Source organism: Mirounga angustirostris, unplaced genomic scaffold, assembly GCF_029215605.1.
Source record: "Mirounga angustirostris isolate CCGP_5_RB_7025 unplaced genomic scaffold, mMirAng1.0.hap1 SCAF_3, whole genome shotgun sequence".
NCBI classification, from domain to species: domain Eukaryota; kingdom Metazoa; phylum Chordata; class Mammalia; order Carnivora; family Phocidae; genus Mirounga; species Mirounga angustirostris.
The window spans coordinates 133,930,102-133,953,498 of NW_026991711.1; the positions used below are offsets into that span (position 1 = coordinate 133,930,102).

General features: G+C 37.2%; 1 protein-coding gene across 1 annotated transcript in view; it reads right to left on the bottom strand.

Moving 5' to 3' along the window:
• Positions 1–23,397, bottom strand: part of CFAP210 (cilia and flagella associated protein 210) — a 33,944-nt gene that overhangs the window by 10,329 nt on the left and 218 nt on the right. Inside the window, exons 2-6 of the mRNA XM_045870277.2 lie at positions 23,201–23,344; positions 16,646–16,872; positions 13,199–13,372; positions 12,905–13,098; positions 4,443–4,599 (exon numbers count right to left, since the gene is read on the bottom strand). Coding sequence (XP_045726233.1) covers positions 4,443–4,599; positions 12,905–13,098; positions 13,199–13,372; positions 16,646–16,872; positions 23,201–23,344 — 896 coding nt within the window. The remainder of the gene's footprint in view (positions 1–4,442; positions 4,600–12,904; positions 13,099–13,198; positions 13,373–16,645; positions 16,873–23,200; positions 23,345–23,397) is intronic.

Here is a 23,397-nt window from a genome sequence, read left to right on the forward strand (position 1 = left end):
CTTTATGTACCATGTACTTTATCCCAAAGTTATTTATAAGAGTGAAAAATTGGAAACCTCTAAATCTTTAATAATGAAGAGACGGTTAAATAAATTATACTCTCAATGATATGGGAAGATACAAATAATATAATGGGTAAGTGGGGGGAAAGGAGAATATAAAATACTACATAGCAAATTTCATATATATATATAGTACATATATAGGTACAAGTTTATAATGTATATACTACTGGAAGAAATGTATCAAATGTTAATAGTTATCTCTGGGGTATGAGATTATATATGTGACTTTTCATCTTAATGCTTTTCTGTATTTCCTTTCAAATATCTCATTTCTTTAAAATATGTAATTAAAAATAATTCTAGGGGAGCCTTGGTGGCTCAGTTAGGCAGCCAACTTTTGGTTTCGGCTAGAGTCATGATCTCAGGGTTGTGAGATCAAGCCTCACATTGGGCTCCACACTCAGCAAGGAATCTGCCTGAGATGCTCTTCCTCTCCCTCTGCCCTCCCCCTTGTGCCCCTCCCTGTGCTTTCTCTCTGTCTCTCTCTCAAATAAATAAATAAGGGGCACCTGGGTGTCTCAGTCAGTTAACTGTCTGCCTTTGGCTCAGGTCAAGATCTCAGGGTCCTGGGATCAAGCCCATGTCGGGCTCCCTGCTCAGAAGGCAGTCTGCTTCTCCCTCTGCCCCTCCCCTCACTTGCTCTCTCTCTCTCATAAAATCTTTAAAAAAATAAATCTTTAAAAAATTCTATAATCAGAAAAAATACATTAAATATTTTCATCAATTTTCATTTAACATTTAAATAGTTAATATACTTCTACGGTACACAAATTAAAAATATTTAAATGATACACAGTATAAAGTGTCCTTCCTTCCCCATCCACTGTCTGTCTCCCTATATTCCTAATTCCTCCACTGTCTTGATCACTGTGAAACTAGTTTCTTGTCCAGACTGTCTTTTCCCATATACACAAGAAAAGGTACAGATATATAGTCTAACAAAACATTTTAATATAGGTCATTATTTTTCAAAATAAAAATCTGTTCATATCAGCATATATTCCATGACTCCAGCCTGAGTTAGCCATCATAAAAATAGGTGCCTTTGAACACAATAGCCTGGATATATAGATATTAGTGTATTTAGTTACTATAAGTAGAAACCAATTCAAGTGAAGATGCAACACTTAATCTTCCAATATATTTATAACTCAGGGCTACTATGCACCTAGCATTCTTAAGTACTCTCCTATCTTATGGCTATTACTTTTAAAAGCCCATAATCTGGTTAGGAGAAGCATTAGTGAACATGAAAAGCTAATAACAGTATCAAACTGTTAAAGGTGATTGTTTTGAATGATTTCTTAAAAGTTTTATTTTGCTGGTTTTTTTCGAAGTTTATTGTAATGTTCAAACAGATTTTTTTTAATAGGAAAGAATAGAGTTAATTAACACAAAGTTAATTCTCATTTTTAAAAGTTGAAAGCCTCAGCCCAAGGTCACATTGCTAGTTAGTGGCAGAGTTAGCATTCAAAGGTCTGTCCCATTCCAAAGTATCTTGGAGAGATAAACATATTGCATCCATGAAACAAGAATAAGATTTTATGGAAAAGGAACAATAGCATTACAGGTAAAACTCTTGGAAATTAAAACTTTGGTAGCTAATTGGTAGCTTAATTTGGTAGCTTATTTTATTTTTTTTAAGATTTATTTATTTATTTGAGAGAGAGAGAGCAAGCAAGCGGGGAGGAGCAGAGGGGGAGAGAGAATCTCAAGCAAACTCTGTGCTGAGCATGGAGCCCGACTCGGGGCTCAATTCCACAACCCTGAGATTATGACCTAAGCCGAAATCAAGAACTGGATGCTTAACTGACTGAGCCACCCAGGTACCCCTTGGTAGCTAAATTTAAAATTCAATAGAAAGTTTAAAAGACAAAGTTGAGAATAACTCTCAGAGTCAAACAAAACCCAAAAAGGGCAGGAACAATTAACTGCCTACCCAAGATTCTTTCTTCTTTTTTTGCATTAGTAGCAGGACCCACATTTTCTTTAGAGTGGCAACATGCTCATCTAAAAAGACTATTTCCAAGCTTTCTTTTCAGCTAAGTGTGTCTAATTGTGACCAATGAGATTTAGTGGAAATCGTTAAGTGAAACTTCTGGAAATGTTCCTTAAAAGGAGAACAGATAGTTGGGCATTCTTTTTTTGTCCTTCTTGCTGCTTAGAATGTGGATATGAGGGCAAGAGCTCCAGCAGCCATTCAGGGCCATGGGGCAACTTTGAGGACAGAAGCCATCTATGTTCCAAGAATAGCAAAGCAAAAAAAGAGAAGCCATTTCAGACTGTTGATTCTGGAGTTGCCATATTAGCCATGGAATGACTACTCTGCACTTCAAAGTTTTAATTTATTTAAGGTACTATTACCTTTGAGCCTTACCCTAACTAAAAAAATGAGAAAAGTTTGTTGTTGTTGTTTTTTTAATTACAGCATCAATTCAGAAAGTCCAATGTGTATCAGAGGGGTTCTAGAACAGAAGAGACAAAATGGAAGATTATACAAGAAATAAAATAAGAAGAATTTCCAGGATGAAAGGAATATATGTTTCCAGATTGAAAGCATCAACTGAATGCTCAGCAAAATAATAAAAAACAACTATATCAAAGTATGTCCCTGTGAAATAAAAATGACCCAGAAATCTTTCAGAAAGAGAGAGAAAAATAAAATACAACAGATCACATAAATAGGCTGAAAAACCTAAATGGCATCATACTTCTCAACAGCAATACTGGAAGTCAGATGATCATGAAACCATGAATACAAAATTCTGAATTCTGAACCAGAATTCTATATCCAGTCAAACCATAAAGCAAATATGACTTTAAATGACAACCTTTTCAAGTAAGAATTTTAAAAATTGATCTGTATACCCTTTCTTAGGAAGTTACTTGAAGACGTATTTCAGTAAGATGAGGAAGTAAGCTAAGAAGAAGGAAGGCATGGGATTCAGGGGAAATGGGAGCTGCAGCCCAGGAAAGTGACCCAGGGAAGTCCCAGAATGACAGCTGGGCAGGAGGCCCAGAGAAGGATGGAGGACTTGCATGGGGGAGCTCTAAGAAAATCAAGAACATAGATAATTTAATATTACTTAGATGAATATTTGAAAACTAGTATCAATATACATTTGACAACTTAGAGAACATATGGGAAAAAACTAAGGTATATAGTCATCAAAGCAAACACACAATTATTTTAATCACAGAAAAACATTTATGCAAGCAAAGAAATATAATCATGGTATATTACTTGGCTCTTCAGAGAACAATATTTATATAATAATAATGATTTAGCTAAAATTATGGCATGATTATTTCAGGGGAAGGGGACAGCATTAGAAAAGAGCTAAATCCTCAACTACCAGGCCAGAGGGACAATGTCTAAAACTGATAAGTCAAGACACATATCTTTAGAACTTAATATATTTTTAAAATATGCAGATAATTTAGAATATAGTTTTATATCAGAACAAACAACTAAAAGAACCTGGAAGTGGCTGTCTCCCTGAAGCAGAAGGGGTAAAGCAAAGAACTGCTACTCTTCTTTTAAGCCTTTTGGTGGTGTTTGATGTTTAAATTTTGTGCATGTATTACTTAAGAATAAAAACTAATTTTAAAGAAAAGAATGTAAAAATTACAAAATAAAGTGAGTTGCAATAGGCACAAAATAACTATTACATTTATTGAGCACTTATTAACAGTGCAGCAGACAGGGAACACACATCACCCAATTCATTCCTCACAACTCTCATTTAAAGGATAAGAAGATGTGGGGCGCCTGGGTGGCTCAGTCGGTTAAGCATCTACCTTCGGTTCAGGTCATGATCCTGCAGTCTTGGGATCAAGCCCTGCATCGGGCTCCCTGCTCAGTGGGGAGTCTGCTTCTCCCTCTGCCCCTCACCCTGCTTGTGCTCTCTAATAAATAAATAAAATCTTAAAAAAAAAAGATATGAAAATGTATTTACTTGAAAAAAAAGTCTCATCCTTTTCTTTCTTGTTCATGCATGAGAACACATCCACATAAATCCATAGCAAATGCAGCTCCCCCAAAAGTACACTTAGAAACCCAACTAATGACAACTTGTTTTCTACTCCACAATTATTTCTAAAAAATATATTAAAAGTCATGCATTGGACTTTATACATATTTTTAAAGATTTTATTTATTTATTTGACAGAGAGAGAGAGAGATCACAAGTAGGCAGAGCAGCAGAGGGAGAAGGAGAAGCAGGCGCCCCGCTTAGCAGAGAGCCTGATGTGAGACGCAGTCCCAGGACCCTGGGATCATGACCTGAGCTGAAGGCAGACGCTTAACCAACTGAGCCACCCAGGTGCCCCTGGACTTATACATTTTTTGAATAAATGCTGTATATTTAACTTACAAAAAACAGTCTTCTGCTTTCATTTATCTCTTCTTTTTTCTTTTCTAGTTTTTTCCTCATTTCTATTTCATATAATGCATTTTGTCGCTTTATTTCCTTAGCATCCTTTTCTTCATGTTCTCTCCTTCTTTCTTCTTCCTCTTTATGTTCCTTGATTCTAAAGTAAAAACATAACTAAAATTGAGAGCAAAGCAGAAAAATGGGTTATATTTTGAAGAAATGAATTAGATTCTTACCTGGGATGATTTGAAGCTGTGGGGAAATTTGTGAATTTCTTTGGTGACAAGAACAGATATATAAAAAGCAGTAATTAAAGCCAAATCTAATTTTGGTTAGCCCAGAATTGCCAATATTTTCCTTTCTCCAAAATTTGTTTCATTCCTGATCAAAATTAAGTCCTATACCAGATTCAAATGTTCCTTTCCTTTAGAAAGAACTAGGTAACTGAATGACAGTATAGTGGGATGGTGACATTATTTTACAGAGAAGTCCTTAATCCTTAGTGTTTCTCAATTTCAGCACTACGGGTCTAGCCTCTTAGGAAATGGGCTAGCCACCTTGGCTGTCATTCTTCGTCTAGCCAACATTCAGTAGCTATTGATGCCTTCTGTGTGGTAAGCCATGCAGGGCTTACTTGTGAGTTCTTCAGAGATCCTTGAGCACCCTCCTTACTGCAGGGCTGTGATCTGGGAGATCTAGCTCCAGCTCTACCTCTTCAACCCACCTTCCCAGCTCCGTCACCATCACTACCATGAGCTTCCACCATCAGTACTTTAATGCAAACTCTGAGTGCCCTCACTGGCAATCAAGCCTCTGTGTACTAGCAAGGCAGCTCAGCCTGAGATGCCTACTTGCCCGTGCATCCTTGTCGGCCAGTCAAGTGTGCAGGCTGCTCCCCTGCCATTCTCTATCTGCTGTCTCTAATTTTTTTCCTTCCTGAACAGGTAGACACAGGGTAGATCAACAACACACTTACATTAAAAAAAGACTGAGGAATAAGCCTTTCTTTCATATGCACCCAATCCAAAAGAATTTTTTCTTGGAGTCTCATCGCTCAGCTGCAGAGGGGGAAATCCCCTTCCCTAGTGCCATGGAGGAGCACACAGGTGAGCCGGTAAGTGCATGTGGTATCAGGAAGCCAGTGCACGACAGGAGATCCCCAGCTGATACATCTGTACAGAGTAAGCAGCTTCAGAGCCGCAGTCACTTTCTTTGGGAGGAGCTAAGAAAAAAGTCACCGTCGGCTACAGCTAAACCAGGTTTTGTTTTTTTTTAAAAGATTTTATTTATTTATTTATTTATTTGTAGGTCTCGTTTTATTTTTTAAAGATTTTATTTATTTGACAGAGACACAGCGAGAGAGGAAACACAAGCAGGGGGAGTGGGAGAGGGAGAAGCAGGCTTCCCGCTGAGCAGGGAGCCCGATGCGGGGCTCCATCCCAGGACCCCGGGATCATGACCTGAGCCGAAGGCAGATGCCTAATGACTGAGCCACCCAGGCACCGCTACAGCTAAACCAGGTTTATGATTGCCCTAAAAATACTAGATTTTCAAAAAAATTTTTACTCTGTATTTGTTAGAATTCTTAGAAGAAGATTCTTTGAACTGGTGAGAAACCCACCTGATGAAGAATGGAAGAACAAAATTCCAGCCAGTGGGAAAAACCTATGAGAAGGCCCTGAGGCAAGCAAAGGTTTGACAGGTGCTTAAGGCCTGGGAGATCGGTATGATAGAAGTAGAATAAGTGAAGGGAAGGAGTGGTAGGAAAGGAGGTTGACGAGATGAGGCCAGATCACACAAGGCTTTGAGGGAGATGGTCATTTCCATTTTCTTTTAAATGAACGGAATGCCACTGAAAAGTTTTAGGTGGGAGAATAAAATGATCAATTTTTATTTTAATAAAATCTCTCTGGATGATGAAAGGAAAAGGACTTAGGAAGAGAGAACAGGAGGCCAGTTAAGGGGTTGATGCAATAATCCATGGGACATGAAGGTGGCCTGGACTAAGATGACAGCAGTAATTTTAAGATTCATTTTGGAAAAAAAATCCAACATCAATTGCTGATAAGATTTGTTGTGGAAAATAAAGGAACATGAAGAATTGAGGTGTATTCCTAGGTTTCTGATTTGAACAACTGAGTGGATAAGGATGCCAGTAGAAAGTCCACTGTGAGGGTGGAGAATCAAAATTTTATTTCATATTACACATTTTAGACTTTTTATATCTATGAGACTTCCAAATGGAGATGTTTTAAAGGCAGTTGGATGTGTGAAGCTGGGACTCAAAGGAGTGGTCTGAACTAGAGTTAAAAATGTGGAAGTTATTAGATTTAAGATGGTTTTTTAATCGTTAGAATGGATGAAGATCACTTAAGCCCTCATCTCTCTCTCTGCTTTTTCGCTAGATGATCTTATCCAGGGGGAAGTGATGCAAACTATCCTACGATGATTTTTCCTTCTGAGAAGCTGATGAGATTAACAGTAACTAAGTGAGCTCTTCTTAAGCAAGGTCTATTGGCCCCTTTCCGGAGAAATGCTTCCCTATCAATAGAAGGAAATAGAATTATATGCAGTATAATAATCTACAGATACTGTTAAATTTCTTTTCAATAATTATGTTTAAGATTCTTAAGATTCTCAAAATCCCTCCATTTGGGGATTTTTGGTGTGACTAGACTAGAGGCCTTCATTTGCACCATCCTCATTATGCCCACTGGGCTGTGAGCCACAGGCAGATTCTTATACTGCTGAAAGCCCAACAATGGAATAGACTGCCCAGGTCTGCAGCCTAGAGATTGTTTTAAAAATGTGTGAAATCTCACTTTCAGGCACAGGGCCAGCAGCTGTACAGTGTGTTTTAGTTATCCATTGCTGAGTAATTACCCCTGAATTTAATGGATTAAAATAATAAACATTTATTATTTCACACCATTTCTGAGACTCAGGAATCTGAGAGTAGCTTAGCTGGGTGGTTCTCCAGAGGTTGCGGTCAAGATGTTAGGTGGAGTAGTAGACATCTGAAGGCTTGACTGAGGCTGGAGAACCCATTTTTACATATCTCTTGGTAGGAAGCCTCAGCTCCTTGCCACATGCACCTCTACATAGAGCTGCCTGAGTGTCCTTACGCCATGGCATCCTCAGGAATGAGTGATCAAGATAGCAAGAAGGAAGCCACAATGCCTTTTATATCCTAATCTCTCTCGGGATGTTACACATCATAACTTCTACTCATTCTCTTCACTGGAAATGAGTTACTCTGTATAGCCAGCACTCAAGGGAGGGAGGAATTAGATTCCACCCTCTGAAGGGAGGAGTATCAAAGAATGTGTGGACATATTTTAAATCACCACCAGGTAATACCTGAATAGCACTTGGTAATACAATTACCAGGGCATGCAAAAGAGTGTTGCCTCTTGGTATCCTCTAATTTCCACTTCTTTGTGATTAAAAGAATTAAAATACGGTCTTTTCTCAAAGTGGAAAGTCATTCCAAATTTTGGCACATCTTAGATACATGGCACATCATGACTTGGCCCTTGCCTCTCCCCAATCTCTTTAACACTGCTCTCTTAGGCCTCTTACTATAGTCATCTTGACTACTTGTAGTTACCCAAATCCACCATACTCTAACTTACTTCTGGGCCTTCACCCCTGCTATTTCCTCTGCTTAAAATAATTCTACATCCCCACTATTTGCATGACTTATTCCTGCTCAGTTTTCATACTTTGGCTAGAACTGATCTTTTCTAAAAATTAGCCCCTTCTCTAGACAAGATCAGATGTCCATTTTATATGCTTCTATACATTCTGTATATGTATTTGCCAAAATATCTACTATTATACCCTAATTATTTGTTCCATATTTATAACCTCCTCCCCAGATTGTGAACTTCTTACATAAAAAAAACAATTGTATTCATTTTCACATTTTCAGTTACTAGAATAGTGGCTGGCAAATGGAAATTGTCCAATAAATGTTTATAACAATGAATGGATGATTGGATAAATGAATTTGCTAATGAATGAATAAATAGCCTATCTTAAAAATTTTCCCCTCAATAGACCCTTATTTTAAATTTTTTTCTTTTTAATTTTAAATAGGGCTCCACACCCAACATGGGTCTCAAACTCACAACCCTGAGATCAAGAGTTGTGTGCTCTACCAACTGAGCTAGCCAGGTGCCCCTGAATAGACTCTTACTATTCAAGAAAGTGGGGGGAAACTCTCCTCCTCTCTTTTCTACCACATGGTCCTCTGTATCTATTCAGGTTAATACCAGTGTTAGTATTCCAGTTCTATTGTTGACTTAAAGAGGCTTTTTGTGGGCTCATTACCATTCCTACAGTATATTAAGTGACACGCATTCTGAATTGTATAAAACTGACACATGAATCAACATCCAACAGAATACTACTTGGTGATAGTTCTGTAAATTCATATGCCTAAAAAAATTTATAATAATAGATTTACATTTTCCTTTGTTGTCTTCAATTACAGAATTGAATGTTTCCTAATAAATTTAAGATGTAGGACTTCTGGAAATTTGCAAATTGGCAACCCAAGCCCACATGTCAAATATCCTTCCCTTCCTGAGAATGGAAGAAATTTTATATCACTACTAGAAATGAAATAAAGCAAAGTCTTAACTTATACTTGAATTTTCAAGAAATTTCAGCAAATACGGGCACTTGAGAGTACAATCAGGTTAAGTAATACTTGGCCATCATTCACAAAGACAGAGCCCACCATGAAAAGGAAAGGAATTTAAGCTGACCTCAGAGCCCAATCAACATCTCCTAGACTACACTGAAGATAAGCCAAAGAAACAACTCAAACAAACCTTAGACCTGCTGGAACCTCTAAGCAGCACATGGAAAGACCACAAGGAAAGGGGATCCTGTGGCCTGATCACAATCTACATGCAAAGGTTATAGGTAGGTGGATGGCTTGTGAAGGTGTTAGCACTTGCCAGGCAATTTCCTGGAGATCAATCTGCTACCTATAACTATCTCAGAGCCACAACAGCCAACAGAAGAGAGATTTCTCAAACGTGGTACACTGGTCAAATATTTGCCTCCCTCTGCCAATGGCTCTGTCCCTAACTTGCATAAATCCTTGGGTCTCTACACTGACAAAGAAAAAAAATTACAATAAATCCAGAGGTTTCCCTTCTCTTTTTACTAAGGATTACAAGAAATGAAGACTACACAATATGGCAACACATGTGTCCTGAGAATTGATATCTATGTCACTCAGACATTTGTGACTATGAGAAGTAAATATATATATACAAAACTCAAAACCATAATAACAAAAAGACAGATTTAAGCACATAAAAATTAGTATCTTCTACATACTAAAACCATTCAGGGATGACTGGCTGGCTCAGTTGGTAGAGCATGTGACTTTCAATCTCAGGGTTGTATGTTCGAGCCCCATGTTGGGTACAGAGATTACTTAAAAATAAAATCTTTTTTTTTTTTTTTAAGATTTTATTTATTTATTTGACAGAGACATAGCGAGAGAGGGAACACAAGTAGGGGGAGTGGGAGAGGGAGAAGCAGGCTTCCCGCCGAGCAGGGAGCCCGATGCAGGGCTCAATCCCAGGACCCTGGGATCACAACCCAAGCCGAAGGCAGACTGAGCCACCCAGGCGCCCCTTAAGAATAAAATCTTTAAAAAGAAAATACTAACACCATTTAGAAAAGATGACAAAAATCTGCAATATGTCTAATAAAGGTTATAATATCCAACATATATAAAAACTGCTTATTAATCAGTTTTTAATCAATCACAAACATACATATCAATACAAAACAACCTACACAGGAAACAATGGAGTAACCAATTTATGATAAAAACCAAAACAGATGAATATTTAAACATGAAAAAATAACCTGCCTCACTAGAAATTAGGAGAAATGTAAATTAAAAGATACTATTTTTTGGTCCTTTAAATTCTAAAAACAGTACTTCCCAGAACTGATTATAACATAAAGAAAAGGGTATCAGATATAATTGATGATTACACACTTAAAACCTTCTCAGAGGGCAATTTTGCAGTATCTCTTCACATGTAAAATCCAAGCTCAGTTCAAGAAATCTACCCTACATAACTACATCTTTGCACAAAAGTTACAAAATATATATGGTCAGGGATGTTCACTACAGCATTGTTAGAAATGGAGGAGGGAAAAATCCAAACTTCCCTCAATAATAACATAGTTAAATAAATAATGGTATATCCTTAGTGTACAATATGATTATTGTAAAAGATGTGACAGATCCATATAATCTGGCAAAAAAGATATTCAAGGTATATTGTTGAGTGAACAAATGAATGTATTTTTACAGAAAAATACACTGTAAAACATTCATTGTTAAAGATATATACACAGTTAAATATGCCCTGTATACAGATATTAGTAATAGTAATAAAACATTCTGAAGGGGTAGTCACAAAACTATTAATAATGGCTATTTGTGAAGAGAAAAATGGGACTTAAAGAGACATTGAAAAGGGTGGATATGAAGATGGGCTTTTCAATTTTATTCCAAATTTTGCTGTATTGAATTTTAACAAGTATATATTCATTTATTAGTTGCAAAATTAAAAAAAATAACTTTGAAAAGTAGACAAATATATGCCCAAATGTTAACAGTACCTACTTTGGAACACAGAGTTTCTTGTGATTTTAATTTTCATTTTGTTTTATTGTATTTTGTAATTCTATAATGATTATATATTAATGATATGTTTAAGTACAAAAATAATTTTTTTCTTTAAAAGTATAATATTGTTTAAAATGTTTTGATACATTTACACAATCTATGCACATTTAAACTACAATGTAAAGAAACTGGTAAGTCTCGGGCACCTGGGTGGCTCAGTTGGTTAAGCGACTGCCTTTGGCTCAGGTCATGATCCTGGAGTCCCTGGATCGAGTCCCGCACTGGGCTCCCTGCTCAGCGGGGAGTCTGATTTGCCCTCTGACCCTATTCCCTTTCATGTGTTCTCTCTCATTCTCTCTCTCTCAAAATAAATAAATAAAATCTTAAAAAAAAAAAAGAAAAGAAACTGGTAAGTCTCACATTGGAAAAACAAGGTGGCCTGTAGATGAGGAAGAGACTTTTTACTGAATCCCCTTTGTGCCTTTTCCTATTTGCATGTATCAGCTATTTAGAAAAGTAAGTAAAATTATACACAAATATAATCCCCTCTCCTGATATATATAGTAGCTACTTCTTTTTTTTTTAAGATTTTATTTATTTATTTATTTGAGAGAGAGAATGAGAGAGAGAGAGCAGGAGAGGGGGGAGGGTCAGAGGGAGAAGCAGACTCCCTGCCGAGCAGGGAGCCTGATGCGGAACTCGATAGGATCATGACCTGAGCCGAAGGCAGTCGCTTAACCAACTGAGCTACCCAGGCGCCCCTATAGTAGCTACTTCTTAACAAAAGTTCAGGTTTGATTTCTATTTACTGATATAGCAAAAGCTCATGATACACTGGTAAGTGAAAAAATATACAATGACACTATTGATCCAATTTCATTTTATAAAATATGAGTATATATGCTTAGAAAAAAAGTCTGTATCAGTGGCTCAATGATTGCCAGGGCCTGAGGGTGAAGAATATAACTTAGTGCAAAGGGGCATGAGAGAAATTTTGGGATGATGGAAGGATTCTATATCTTGATTTAGGGGTAGTTATATAGCTATATGCTTTTTAAAAGGTGAATTTTATTAGTAAATGTAAATTATAGCTCAATGACTCTGACCCCATCCACCACCACCAAAAAATGTCCATATGGCTATATACCAATATGTCAAAACAATAACAGATTATTGTGGTAGATTAGATTATTGCTCAAAAAGATTCACTCTCTCACTTCCCACTTCCATGGGAGTCCGTTTCTCTGTTCCACGGTTGTTAGACTTGGTCATATGATTTGTTTTAGACTTATGGTAGATCAAGTGCACTTCCTTGACTTTTTGCCTTTGAGTTTAGCCATATTCTTGTAAGCTTGGGCTCATTCTCTTGCATCTCTGTCAATACCATGAGAAAAGTTTCCCCACGTGGCTGCTGTCCCTTCATCCTGGATCTTAAAAATGAATACACATGGAGCAGATCAGAGCCCTCCCCACAGCAACCAGCAAACCCAACCAGTTCTGTAGTGTGAAGAAAAGCTGTACAGCCAGGCCCAACCAACCCACGGAGGCATGAGAAATAAATGTTTATTGTTGAATGACACTAGATTGTGTGGTTGTTTGTTATGCAGCATTATTGTGACAATAGTAATTAATATATTATCTCTGGGTAAGAGAGTAATAGAGACTTTTAACCATTCTTCGTATTTTTTCTACTTACTAGGTATTTCAGCATGTATTACTTTTATAATCTGAAAAAAAAGCTTTTGTGAGAAAAATAAGATACAATAAAAGGTAATTTATATATACATACTGTTTTAAATGATCATTGGCAAGAGCCATTCTATCTCTGCGTCGTTTTTCTGCTCTTTCTTGTTCTTCTTTAAAAGCTTTTTCAATGCTGAGTTTCAATTGTTCTTCCCATTTTTTATCTGATTTTATTTTTTTCTTTTGGAATTCAATCTGTGCATCACGTTCTTTCATAACTCTACTAAGAAGAAGTCCTGACTACAAAAAAAAAAAAAATTGTGGCATTTTAAGAAAATAAAGTCTATTATGTATAGATACGTTAAATATACAGAAAAATACAAGAAAACCCAAGTAGTACATGAAAGTGTTTCACTCTTTCTGTCTGGTAAAATTGATATTGCTTTGCAAATTCAATAGCCTTTTTTCTTTCTCCTTGTTTGTGTATTTCTTCCTCTATATCAAGAATTTGTCTTTCTGCCTCTATTTCTTCATCACGCTTCTTTTTGGCTTCGAGTTTCTGTTCTTTCATCCCCTAAAAAAAAGAAAAAAATCAGTCTTCTGTTTTTGCTTTTCAACTTAATTTCACAAAATTTAACATTACATATGAAATAATTTGAGCTTTCATTATGAGTTTTTATTGTAGTTGTATATATCAATAAATAAAATATGTTACACTTATAAGCTAATAATTTAATTGAATTTTTGGGTAGGTAACATGTTTACATGGTTCAAAACTCCAAAATATTGTAAAGGTATACAGGGAAGCTCTCCCTCTAATCCTAACTTCCATCAGCAATCTCAAAGATAACCACTATTATCAGTTTCTTATATTTGCTTCCAAAGTTCCTTTCCATATTTATATAAATATATATATTACTATTTTTATTCCTTTAAAAAAATCAACAGTAGCATGTTTATATGCTCTTCTACACCTATGAGGAATCTATCCAATGTATCATGTCAGATGAAGTCTCTCTTCTCCTCTACAGGTCATACTTTCTATGTCTTAAGAAAACCTTACTTTACCCTAAAATCCTGAAGATATCCTATATTTTAAATTTTTACTATTTTAGTTTTCACATCTGGGTCTTTCATCCAGCTGAAATTCATTTTTGTATATTCTATACCATAAGGATATAATTTCATCTTTCCATATGCCAATTACCTCAGTATTAGTTATAGAATACCCAATCCTTTCCCTTCTGACTTGACGGACATTTGTCATGTCAAGTTCCCATATATAACATGTGAGTGTTTCTAGGCTCTCTCTTCTGATTATTTTGTCAATCTCTGTGCCTATAAAACAGTTTTTACGACTACATTTCTACCACATTTACTATATTTCTTCTTATATTTTAACATCCATGGAGATATAAAGTATTATGTACAGTGTGCTACTTCTGTGTGTATATATAGTATATTCCACTCCCCCATCCCTTTATGGACAAGGTACTTCCCTAAAATCAAGTTTTTTAGAGTATAATTTACATACCCCTTTTAGTGTAGTTTTACAAATGCACAGTCGTCACTCATAGAACAGTTCCATCTCCCCCCAAAATACCCTCTTGCCCTGTTACACCAACCACTCCCCCCATCTGCAGGCCCTGGCAACCACTGATCTGTTTTCTTTCCTGTAGTTTTGCATTTTTCAGAATGTAATATATGTAATATATGATATATGTAATATATATGTAATATTTGTAATATATGGTATGTCATATTTTTCCCTCTTCTAGAAAAAAGAATAAATTATGAACACTGTTCCTAAAGCAAGGTACTACAAGTTTCTGTGTCCCTTCCCACAGCTGGGAGAAAATATTTTTGAATCAAATATCTAATAAAGGATCTGTATTCAGAATATATTTTTAAAATTCCCTAAACCCAATAATAAGAAATAAGAAAACAAACCCCATTTATTTTTTAAAGATTTAATGATTTAGTTTAGAGAGAGAGAGAGAGAGGATCTCAAGCAGACTCTCCGCTGAGCATGGAGCCCAACTCGGGGCTTGATCCCAGGACCCTGAGATAATGACCTGAGGCGAAACCAAGAGTCAAACGCTCAACTAACTGAGCCACCTAGGTGCATACCAAAACAAACCCCATTTAAACATGGGCAAAAGATTTGAATAAACACTTCACCAAAGAAGACAGACAATAGAAAATAAGGGGCGCCTGGGTGGCTCAGTCGGTTGGGCATCTGCCTTTGGCTCAGGTCATAATCCCCGTGTCCTGGGATCAAGCCCCGCATTGGGCTCTGTGCTTGGCAGGGAGCCTGCTTCTCCCTCTCCCTCTGCCTGCCTCCTGCCTGTCTGCCTACTTGTGATCTCTCTCTCTATCAAGTAAATAAATAAAATCTTAAAAAAAAAAAGAAGTCCATAAAAAGATGTTCAGCATCATTGTAATTAGAGAAATTCAAATTAAAACTATAATTCAAATTAAAACTACTTCATACCTATTAAAATGTCTATAATTAAAAAGACTGACCATAGCAAGTTTGGTAAGAATGTGGAGAAAATAGAACACTTATACACTTCTTATCGGAAAGTAAAATTACAACTACTTTTAAAAACAGTTCGGAAGTTTCTTACAAAGTTAAATATGCAACCATAATATTATCCAGCCATTCTACCCAGATATTTACCCAGGAGAAGTGAAAGCATATGTCTACAAATAGACTTATACATGAATATTCATATGTAGCTTTATTTATAATAGTCGAAAACTGGAAACAGCTCATGTATCAACATTTGGTTGATGCTAAGATCATCAACAATTGAACAGATAAAGTGTGGTACGTCCATACAATGGAATACTACTCAGCAATAAAAATGAATGAACAATTGATATACACATCAACATGAAAGAATTTCAAAATAATTGTGTTGAATGAAATTTATAATAGAAAGCAGATGAGGGCAGGAGCACCTGGGTGGCTTAATCAGTTAAGTGATGGACTCTAGATTTCAGCTCAAGTCATGATCTCAGGGTTGTGAGATGGAGCCCCACATTCAGCAACGTGTTCAGCGGGGAGTCTGCTTGAGATTCTCCCTCTGCCCCACCCCCTGCTTGTGTGTGCACAGGTGCACACTCTCTCTCTCTCTCAAATAAATACATAAATCTTAAAGAAAAAAAAAAAAAAAGAAAGAAAGGAGATCAAGACTGCCTGGCTGGCTCAGTTGATGGAGCATGTAACTTTTGATCTCGGGGTTGTGAGTACAAGGCCCACATTGGGTGTAGAGACTACTTAAAAATAAAATCTTGGGGCGCCTGGGTGGCTCAGTCGGTTAAGTGACTGCCTTCGGCTCAGGTCACGATCCTGGAGTCCCAGGATCGAGTCCCACATCGGGCTCCCTGCTCAGTGGGGAGTCTGCTTCTCCCTCTGACCCTCTTCCCTCTCATGCTCTCTCTCATTCTCTCTCTCACAAATAAATAAAACCTTAAAAATAAAATAAAATAAATAAATAAATAAATAAAATCTTGAAAAAAAAGAAAACAGATCAGTTGCCTGAAGAAGGGTGGGAGGAATGAGAGGGAGTAAACTGAGTATGAGGAAACTTTGGGTGATAAGTATGTTCATTATCTTAATTATAATGGTTTCAGGGGTGTGTAAATATGTCAAAACATCAAATTGTACACTTTAAATATATCTACTTTATTGTATGTCACTTCTCCTAAATAAAGCTATTGAAAATGTGTTTCAAAGTATTTTTTATGATTTTACATGTAAAAAATACTTTCTAAAAGAGTACTAAGAAAAAAGAGTCAGTCTTCAGTGCATGTGTACTCCTGGGTGATTAATACTTACTGCATACGTATTAGGCCAATGCTTTACCACTTCTTGGGACCGGAAATGCATTTCTTTCTTTGCCTTTCTTTCTGCACGAAGACATGCCGCTTCTCTTGTCAAACTGTCAAGGCTATCTTGAATCCTTTTCCACTCATTGTGTGGAATTATGGTAACCTGCTGGAGATCTACCTTGCTAGGTAGAAGAGGTGGATAGAGAGCTTGATCTTCTTCAGAGTTCTTTATTTCTAATAAATTTTTAAAAATGAATATTAAAGACTTTCAAAAGTTTAAATATTTTTCCTCAGACATTTCTATATTGTCATGATGTCTGGAAATTGTTTTAAATAATAATTTTATTCTTGTTATTTTAAGAACACTGAGATTAAGTGCAAAGTATATAAGAATTTGACATCAAAAGACAGATTTGAGTCTTTCCTTGGTCATTTCCTTACTCTGTAAACTTAGGCAAGTCATTTAACTTTTTGGAGACTCAGTATCAACATCTTTAAAGTTGAGATCAATAATACCTTCTGGTTATTAAAACATCGTTATTAAACATTGTTGTTTTAAACAAATGTTGTTATTAAAACTTTTTTTTCAGGGGCTCCTGGGTGGCTCAGTCAGTTAAGCGTCTGCCTTTGGCTCAGGTCATGATCCCAGGGTCCTGGGATCGAGCCCTGCATCAGGCTCCCTGCTCGACCAGGAGCCTGCTTCTCCCTCTCCCTCTGCCCGCCCTCCCCCCCCCACCCCCGCTTGTGATCTCTCTCTGTCAAATAAAAAATCTTTTTTAAAAAAACCCCATTTTTTTCAAAATTGACCAAGTAGCAGTCTATAAATGGATAATTTGGGGGATGTTCATCTTTAGAAGTTGTAGACATCATCATTGATTCTATTCAACCCCTTCCTAATTGAGTAGCAACAATGTAATTTGGAGAACTAACTACAGTCTCAGGGTGGGCCTCATTAGTTTAAGAATACTTCCATCTCCTTTGCCAATAATTATTTCTGTAATAAGAAAACAAAAGGAAAAGAGATTTATTTGAGACTTTTAGAAAAGTTCTTTCTTGTTCTTCTGGGAGAGACATTTGAGAGTGATTCTTAAACTAGATATGAACAAGGAAGCATGAAGAACAGATAGGCAACCATCCTATGGCCACAAAAGGAAGTAGCCTTACAATGAAGCTATTACTGTGAACCACAAAAGAAAAACAAAGGAGGAACGTGGGGCAATGAGGATCTCATTATGATGCCAAATCAATCAGACCTGAAGCCTGGAGTTCCTGTTTCATGAGCAAATAAATTTCCTTATTTTTAAATATGATTGAGCTGGGTATTCTATATATGAATTAAAAAGCATCCTAAATGAACATACCACATATGAACTATGTAAATCTAGACAAAATTATTTAACTCTCTAATTCCTTAATTGCAAAATGGAGATATTAATAGGACCTATTTTATGTGGTTGGTGTGAGAATTGTTATATATGTAAAAAATTTAGAATAGGGTGTGGCACACAGTATGTTCTCAATATATATTAGCTATTATTATGTTTACTATTTTTATTATAAGAGGAATGAAACAGACATACAGAGAAAAGCAGGAGCAAGAAATCACATGACTTCAGAAAGAGAGAAAGATACTGAGAGAAAAGCTGCCAGGATCAATTAGAGTCTCCTTGGGGTTTGAATTAAGGTTGATGGGATTGAGAAATTGGTTGCTAAAGTAAAGTGTGAGTTTAGAACCATAGGTACCATCTTGCCTATCACATACCAAGTATCCACCTACACAATAAAGCTACTACACAAAGCTGGGAAGTAGAATAGTGTCCTGGATCAAATTATATCTAAATTCCCAGCTATGTGAGCCCAAATAGTCCCCTTTTGTTTTAACTATTATGAGTTCGATTAGTCACTTGTAACCAAAGAGTCCTGACAAATACATCCTTGTAACAAATTTCCTTTGTTTTGCCTAAACTGTCTCAACTTGATTTGTGCTACTTACAATTAAAGGCTAACTAAACAAAGGCTACTAGGTTAAACCATCTACCTTTTGATTAACATATTGTTAAGCATATTGATATCTTTTTCTTGTGACAACTTTTAAGATCTACTCCCTTAGCAAGTTTCAATTATGCAATATGGTATTATTAACTATAGTCACCATGCTGTACATTACATCTCCAGGACTTATTTTATAACTGCAAATTTGTACCTTTTGACTTCCTTCATTTCTCCCACTGCCCACCTCCTGCCTCTGGCAACCACCAATCTGCTCTCTGTTATCTATGAGCTTGGTTTTTTGGGGGGGGGTTGTGGAGTTTTTTGTTTGTTTTTTATGTTTCTCATATATAAGTGACATCATACAGTATTTGTCTTTCTGTCTGATTTATTGCCCTCAAAGTCCATGTTACTGCAAATGGCAAGATTTTATTCTTTTCTGTGTCTAAATAATATTTTTGTACATATAAACCATATTTTCTTTACCTATTCATCCATCAGTAGACACTTAGGTTGTTTCCATATCCTGACTTGTATAAATAATACTGCAATGTACATGGAGGTGCAGATATCTCTCTGAATTAGTGTCCTCATTTTCTTTGGGTAAGTACCAAGAAGTGGAACTCCTGGATCATATGGTAATTCTATTTGTAATTTTTAAAAAGATTTTATTTATTTATCTGAGAGAGACACAGCGAGAGAGGGAACACAAGCAGGGGGAGTGTGAGAGGGAGAAGCAGGCTTCCCGCTGAGCAGGGAGCCCGATGCGGGGCTTGATCCCAGGACCCTGGGATCATGATCTGAGCTGAAGGCAGACGCTTAACAACTGAACCACCCAGGCGCCCCATTTGTAATTTTTTGAGGAACCTCCATACTGTTTTCAATAACGGCTGCACCAATTTACATTTCCAACAAGAGTGCACAAGGCTTCCCTTTTCTCCACATCCTCACCAACATTTGTTATTTCTTATCTTTTTGATAATAGCCATTCTAACAGTCACCATCTTTTTATTATGTTATGTTAGTCACCATACAGTCACCATTTACTGTGGTTTTGATTTGCATGGTTTCTTCTTTGACCCATTTTTTAAAATCTAAAAGCATTTAATTTCTTCATATTTGTGAATTCCCCAAATTTCTATTATTGATTTCTAATGTCATTCCACTGTGTCTGGATAATATATTTTGTATGATTTCTATCCTTTTAAATGTATAAAGGCTTGTTTTATGGCCTATCATATGGTCTATCCTGAAAAAAGTTCCATGTGCATTTGAGAGGAATATATATTCTGCTCTTGCTTTTGTCTTTTGACAGTTTGATCAAGCTATGTCTGGTTCTGGATCTGTTGGGTTTATTCTATTTAGAAGATCAATGAGCTCTTTAATATGTAATGTTTTTCATCAAATTTGTGAAGTTTACAGTCATTATTTCTTCAAATATTTTCTTCTACCCCTTTCTCTCCTCTTCTCCTTCTAAGACTCAAACTGCATGCATGTTGGTTATACTTGTTGGTGTCCTACATTTCTCTGAGGCTCTGCTCATTTTTATTCATTCTTTTTTTGTACCTACCCCTTAGACTGGACACTCTCAATCAACATATGTTCAAATTCATAGAATTTTTCTTCTGCAAGCTCAAATCTGCTATTGAGACCCTTTAGTGAATTTTTCATTTAAAATATTGTGCTTTTCAACTCCAAAATTTCTATTTAGTTTCTGTTTATAATTTCTGTATCTTTATTGATATGGTCTATTTTGTGAGATGGCATTCTTAATATTTTCCTGTAGTTCCTTTGACATTTAGTTCTTTGAACATACTTACAATGGCTATAAATTTACACAAGAAAATTGTTTAGGAAGTCTAACATCTGGCTTCCTCAGGAACAGTTCCTATTAAAACTTTTGTCCTGTTTGGGACATACTTTCTTATTTCTTTGCATGCCTTGTCATTTTAAGTAATATGTGGCAAGTCTAGATGTTAGATTCCCCCCACACCCAGGGTTTTTGTTTGTTTGTTTGTTTTTGTTGTTGTTGTTTGTTTAGTGATTTTCCTGAACTAAGCCTGTAAAGTCTGTATTCTTTGTTGTATGTGGCTATTGGAATCTCAGCTTGGTTAGTTTAGTTGTCAGCTAATAACTGGATAGAGTTTCCTTAAATTTAATTTTCTTAAATAAGTTTCCCAGACTTTGCCAAGAAACTCTCTGTGAATGGTGGAGCATGACTTCAACTCTCAGGCAGATAGTTTACAACTCTGTCTTAGCCTTTATTTTTTTTTCTCACAGAGAGCCTCAAATTCAGCCAGAGGTGAAAGCTTCATTCTCAGGTATTTCCTGGGCATGTGCATAGCACTATGCATGCATTTGTCCTTCTGGATTCCCAGGAATAAGTAAGGAGCTTCTACCCCTTATGGATATCTCATTTCCCAGGTATTCTTAAGTTTTTTGGTTAGTTTGTTGTTTATACCCAACAGTTATCACTATGTCAGATAGCTGTGATGTTAAAGTTGTTGGGGTGCCTGGGTAGCTCAGTTGGTTAATCGGCTGCCTTCAGCCCAGGTCATGATCCCAGGGTCCTGGGATAGAGCCCTGCATTGGGCTCCTTGCTTAGCAGGAACCTGCTTCTCCCTCTCTCTCTGCTTGCCACTTCCCCTGCTTGCTCTCTCTCTCTCTGTCAAATAAATAAATAAAATCTTAAAAAAAAAAGTTGCTACTGATCGTTTTAACAAACATACCCAGTAAGCTCTGAGTCAGGTCAAATAAAATCAAGCCCTGTGAGTGGGATTTTCCAGGGGAACTGTGAGACAGGTCAAATAACAGTTATCTAAAAAAAGGCGGGGAGGCTTTGGGGAGGATCCAATCCTGTTCTGCCCCCTTCACAGGTTACTAAGCCACTGGATTTCACTGTGGTTGCAGTGGTTTTCTAGACTTCCATGGGGCTAGGAGAAAAGTATGGGATTAGAGCAAGTTAAAATGCAAAAAAACTTATTGTTGTTACCAAGATTCAGCTATTTTTCCTGATAAACACTCCTGGTTGTTGCAAGCCTTTGGTTAACTTCCTGAGTTCTCAAACAAAAGTTGGTTCTGACAATTTTTTTGTCAGTGTTCTTTTTGATTTATTAGAGAGGAGGACTTTTGGAGATTCTTATCCCACCTTTCTGGCTGATGTCACCCCACTAAATCTTTAGATAGTTGTTTTACAGATAGTGGTCTACCTATCTGAACCCCTCTCCTACTTCACCCTCTTCTAAATGGAGATAACTTATTTTTTTATTTTTTTTTAAAGATTTTATTTATTTATTTGACAGAGAGAGACACAGTGAGAGAGGGAACACAAGCAGAGGGGAGTGGGAGAGGGAGAAGAAGGCTTCCCACGGAGCAGGGAGCCTGATGGTGGGACTCGATCCCAGGACCCTGGGACCATGACCTGAGCCGAAGGCAGTTGCTTAACGACTGAGCCACCCAGGCACCCTGGAGATAATAATTTAGCAGTGAGGCTCAGATGGTAACTTTTTTTTAAGTTTATTTATTTGTAATCTCCACACCCAATATGCGGCTCACACTCACGACCTGGAGATCAAGAGTCACATGCTCTACCGACTGAGCTAGTCAGATACCCCTCAGATGGTAACTTTTGGACCGAATGACACAAAACATTATTTAACATCTATCAGATAAGTCAAAGTCTTTTACTGTAGTACTGTGTATATAAGACAATGAGTATGTGAGAGTAATTGTGTTTTTTCAATACATGTCACATGGGTACTGTCTCTCTCCAACCAGTCAGGACCTTCTGCTGCTACTTATGGCCCTTCACTGCAGAAATACCCAGTAGTGTCCACTGGTGAGACAATGGCTGGCCCTCACCCTGCATCTGGCATAAAGAGGCTCTACTGCTACAGAAATTCAGGCAATGACATGAAGAAAGTCCAAAGTCCCAAGGTTCAAGTGGTCACCATGACAACATTAATTGGGAATTTACAGACTTAAGAAAATAAAATCATTGGAATTGCTAAAGAGTTCTTTAGATGTCCCCCTAGGCTACTTCTATTCAGAAATCAGATTTTTATAAAGGTCATCTAGATTACAATACCTAAGTAGCATTATTTTTTACACTCCTTCACTCTAGAGATGAAGAAATTGAGACATTTCCATTAGAGACTTTCCTAAGAGCACTCAGTAGGTTCACAGCACAGCCAAGACTGTAATGAGGTCACTGATATTTCCAAAAGATATACCAATTCACTCAGTGAATAACAAAAGCTTAAGGGAATTCAGCAAACACCAGACTCTTGGAGCTCAACTGCACAGCTTGAGGATCAGACCAACTGGTCAACTGGGAGTCTCTGACTTACCTTTTCTCCGCTCCTATATGTGTAAACTTTTCCCCACCTACCCATTTACCTGAAGGCAAAACTGTCCATTTACACAGAGCCCAACAATGCCCATGGGGCTGCTTTCGAGTTGGTGGAGCCCTTTTCAAAAAGTAACCAAAACTCTCATTTGCCACCCTCGCCTCTCACCCTATGCCTGGAGGCCAGAAACAATCCCTGTGCCTAGATAGGCCAGTTTAGCTCACCTGTGCCTTCCTTCGCCCGTCCACAGCGCCTACCAAACCGCACCAGCATCTCTGACGGGGTGCCCTCTGTGACTTGGAAAGGCGACCCCGACGCTGGGCGAGTAGGACTCCAGCCGGCCGAGTGTTTGCCAAACGGCTCAGTTGCTTAGCAACGCCGCGGGAAGTGACGGCCGCCGCCGCCAGGGAACGTTGGACGC